The sequence below is a fragment of the Arachis ipaensis genome, chromosome B7 (genome assembly GCF_059453495.1).
Source record: "Arachis ipaensis isolate K30076 ecotype BB chromosome B7, ASM5945349v1, whole genome shotgun sequence".
NCBI classification, from domain to species: domain Eukaryota; kingdom Viridiplantae; phylum Streptophyta; class Magnoliopsida; order Fabales; family Fabaceae; genus Arachis; species Arachis ipaensis.
Window position 1 is genome coordinate 71,164,521 of NC_142442.1, and position 3,724 is coordinate 71,168,244.

The following is a 3,724-nucleotide window of genomic DNA, read 5'->3' on the forward strand; positions in this document are numbered from 1 at the left end:
TTATTCGCGGCAACAATCTGAATTCCAAATCAAACGCAAGGTCATGAGATGTTTGACCTATTCCAATCAAATCCTCCCAACCATTTTGGATCCCTACTTTCTCGATTGGTAGATGCTAAATAAAGCCAAAGAAAGAATTTCTCAAAGCACAAAAATTACTACTCACGTGCTTTGTCTAATTATTGTGTCACAAAACGCACCACTTTTCCTATTCAGGCTTCCGCTTATTCTAATTCTAAACCAAAATACAGACTAACAAAAGGTTTAGACATAATAATGTAGCATTCTCTTGTCTTGAATTTGATCTTCAATGCCTACCCTCCTTATTATCATTGTGGTGTTCATCTCTAACTCATGCGCAACATCTGCTTTAAACAACTTCACTCCAAAAGATAATTTCCTGATAGATTGCGGTGCTGAAAACGTAGCAACGCTCCCTGATGGAAGAAGATTCAAATCAGAATCTGAATCAAGCTCCTTCTTGCAAGCCACTGATGACACCAAAGTCTCATCCAACGAACCAATTCCCAAACTACCCTCCCCAATCTACTCAAACGCAAGGATCTTCATTCATCAGGCTACATATTCATTCCCTCTGAACCAACCTGGTTTTCATTGGCTTCGCCTTCATTTCTACCCAATCGAGAACACTATCTTTGAACTTCACAAGGCTACCTTCTCTGTGAACACAGATAAGTATGTTTTGCTTCATAGCTTCAACGTCAACAATGACACCACCATTGTCAAGGAGTTCCTCATCAATGCCACAGAGCCTCACTTGTCCATATTCTTCATTCCAACCAAGGATTCAGCAGCATTTATCAATGCCATTGAGCTTGTTTCAGCTCCTGATAACCTCATATTTGACACCGCCACATCGCTTTTTCCCGTTGGAGACTTTTCGGGCTTGAGCAACTACGCTTTCCAAACGGCTCATCGCATCAACAATGGTGGTCCTTTAATAACTTCATCAAATGACACACTGGGAAGAACATGGGTATCTGATTCTGATGCACCTTACCTCACAAACAAGAATTCGGCAAAGAGTGTTTCTGTGGCTACCACTGCCATTAAGTTCCCTTCCAATACACCAACCATTTCTCCGCTCATTGCACCGCAAACAGTTTATGCTTCTGCCATGGAGATGGGTGATGCTGGTGTTAACGAGCCTAATTTCAATGTCTCGTGGAAATTTGATGTGGACACCGCTTTTGATTACCTTGTAAGACTGCATTTCTGTGATATCGTGAGCAAAGGGCTAAATGAACTCTATTTTAATGTATATGTCAATGGAAAAATGGCAGTTCCCAATTTGGATTTGTCAGCTATTACTGGAGCTTTGGCAACACCTTATTACAAAGACATTGTGGTTAATTCTTCTTTGATGTCTGAGGGGCTAATGGTTCAGGTTGGTCCTGCAAATGCTGAGGGTGGGAATGGCAATGCAATTATGAATGGAATTGAGGTCTTGAAGATAAGCAATTCTGTGGACAGTTTGGATGGTGAATTTGGTGTTGATGGAAGAAAAGCTGGTGGTTCAAACCGCGGTGCGGTGGCAGCGGTTGGTTTTGCAATGATGTTTGGAGCCTTTGTAGGTCTTGGTGCGATGGTGATGAAGTGGCAAAAGAGGCCGCCGGATTGGCAAAAAAGGAATAGTTTCTCTTCATGGTTGCTCCCTTTACATGCTGGTGACGCAAGCTTCTTAAGTAGCAAGAACTCATTGGGGTCTAACAAGAGCAATTTCTACTCCTCAACCATGGGACTAGGCAGGTTTTTCTCGTTTGCAGAGTTGCAAGATGCTACCAAGAGCTTTGACTCCAATAATATTATAGGTGTTGGAGGATTTGGTAATGTGTATTTAGGTATGATTGATGAAGGGACTAAAGTTGCTGTTAAGAGAGGGAATCCACAATCAGAACAAGGCATCAACGAATTCCAAACTGAAATTCAAATGCTGTCTAAGCTAAGACACAGACATTTGGTTTCGTTGATTGGATACTGTGATGAAAACAATGAGATGATTCTTGTTTATGAATACATGCCTAATGGACATTTCAGGGACCATCTTTATGGCAAGAATTTGCATCCTCTTTCCTGGAAGCAGAGATTAGAGATCTGCATCGGAGCGGCCCGCGGCCTTCACTACCTCCACACAGGCACAACACAAGGTATCATCCACCGTGATGTTAAGACCACCAACATTCTCCTTGATGAGAATTTCACGGCCAAGGTTTCCGATTTCGGCCTCTCCAAAGATGCACCTATGGGCCAAGGCCATGTTAGCACTGCCGTCAAGGGTAGCTTTGGATATCTTGATCCTGAGTATTTCAGGAGGCAACAATTGACTGAAAAATCCGATGTGTATTCATTTGGGGTGGTGTTGCTTGAGGCATTATGCGCGAGGGCCGCCATTAGTCCTCAGTTGCCTAGAGAACAAGTAAACTTGGCTGATTGGGCAATGCAGTGGAAGAGAAAGGGGATGCTTGAGAAAATTGTGGATCCTCATCTTATTGGTTCTTTGAACGCTGAATCCATGAAGAAATTTGCAGAGGCTGCTGAGAAGTGCTTGGCTGATCATGGTGTTGATAGGCCTACAATGGGGGATGTGTTGTGGAATTTGGAGTATGCATTGCAGCTTCAAGATGCTTTCACGCAAGGAAAGGTTGAAGACCTCAGCAACTCCTCTGCTTCTGTTCCTACCCCTCCTACTCTACCTAATCATAATTCCATTTCCAACCCCGCCTCGGTTGATGATAATAATGCCGCTAGTGAACTTCATCATCAAGAAGTAAATAACAATAATGGATCAACCCAAGTACCGGCTACTGAAGATTATTCTGGGACAATGTTTTCCCAAGTTAACAATCTTAGTGGTAGATGATCCAATTTCGATCCTGTTCACACCAACTCTTGTCTTAGTTGCATAGTATATAGCAGATACTTTGTAGTATGTCAAACTATATGTTGCTTTTCTTCTAGAAACTCTTCCTCTCCAGGGATCATTTAATTTGTATTCTCTTTAGTCGGAGCAATTAAGATACGGTGGGCACTCACATGAACATGTATTCACTGCTTGTAAGTAGTTTATGTGCCTTCAATGCAGTATTGCAGTTAGTAATTGAATTGTAAATTAAAAATTCTTTTAGCTTTTATTTTGTTTTTTTTAAAAAATGTAAATCATATTTTTTTCACGTATTAGTGCATCTTCTCTTCTAGATAAAAGCACGTATTGATTTTATATATACTTTTTTCTAAAAGAATAATACAGAGGCTCATTCTAATAAAATTATATTAGCTAGAATGATTATAATAATTATGATGTGTCAAAAAGTATTGCTAAAATTAAAATAATATTTTCTATTGTTAAATGACGTTTTTTAAAAAGTGTTATTTAAAAAATATCACTAAAATAAAAACAATATGACTTCAATTTTAATAATAATTATATAATCATGGTAATTATTATAACATAATTATATTAAAATCCATCTAATATAAATATAACATCTCTTTGAATACTCCAAAACAAATAAATATACAGAACAAGAATGGATTTTAATTGATATTGTCACACCTCTCTCATTTAGTTTTTGTTTATTCTTCCTAATGTACCCCTTTTAAATAATGAATAAGTAAAAGAAACAATTATTTAACATATATTTTTGGACAAATTACATAAATAAATCAATTGAACTTTAAATTTATGCAAATATAACTTTTTTAA

At 38.5% G+C, this 3,724-nt stretch overlaps 1 protein-coding gene across 1 annotated transcript; it reads left to right on the top strand.

Moving 5' to 3' along the window:
- The first annotated feature begins 310 nt into the window (after positions 1–310).
- On the top strand, positions 311–2,881 carry LOC107608507 (putative receptor-like protein kinase At4g39110). Its single transcript, XM_016310279.3, has one exon. It carries the CDS (start codon positions 311–313, stop codon positions 2,879–2,881), a length of 2,571 nt encoding a protein of 856 aa, XP_016165765.1.
- The last annotated feature ends 843 nt before the right edge of the window (positions 2,882–3,724 follow it).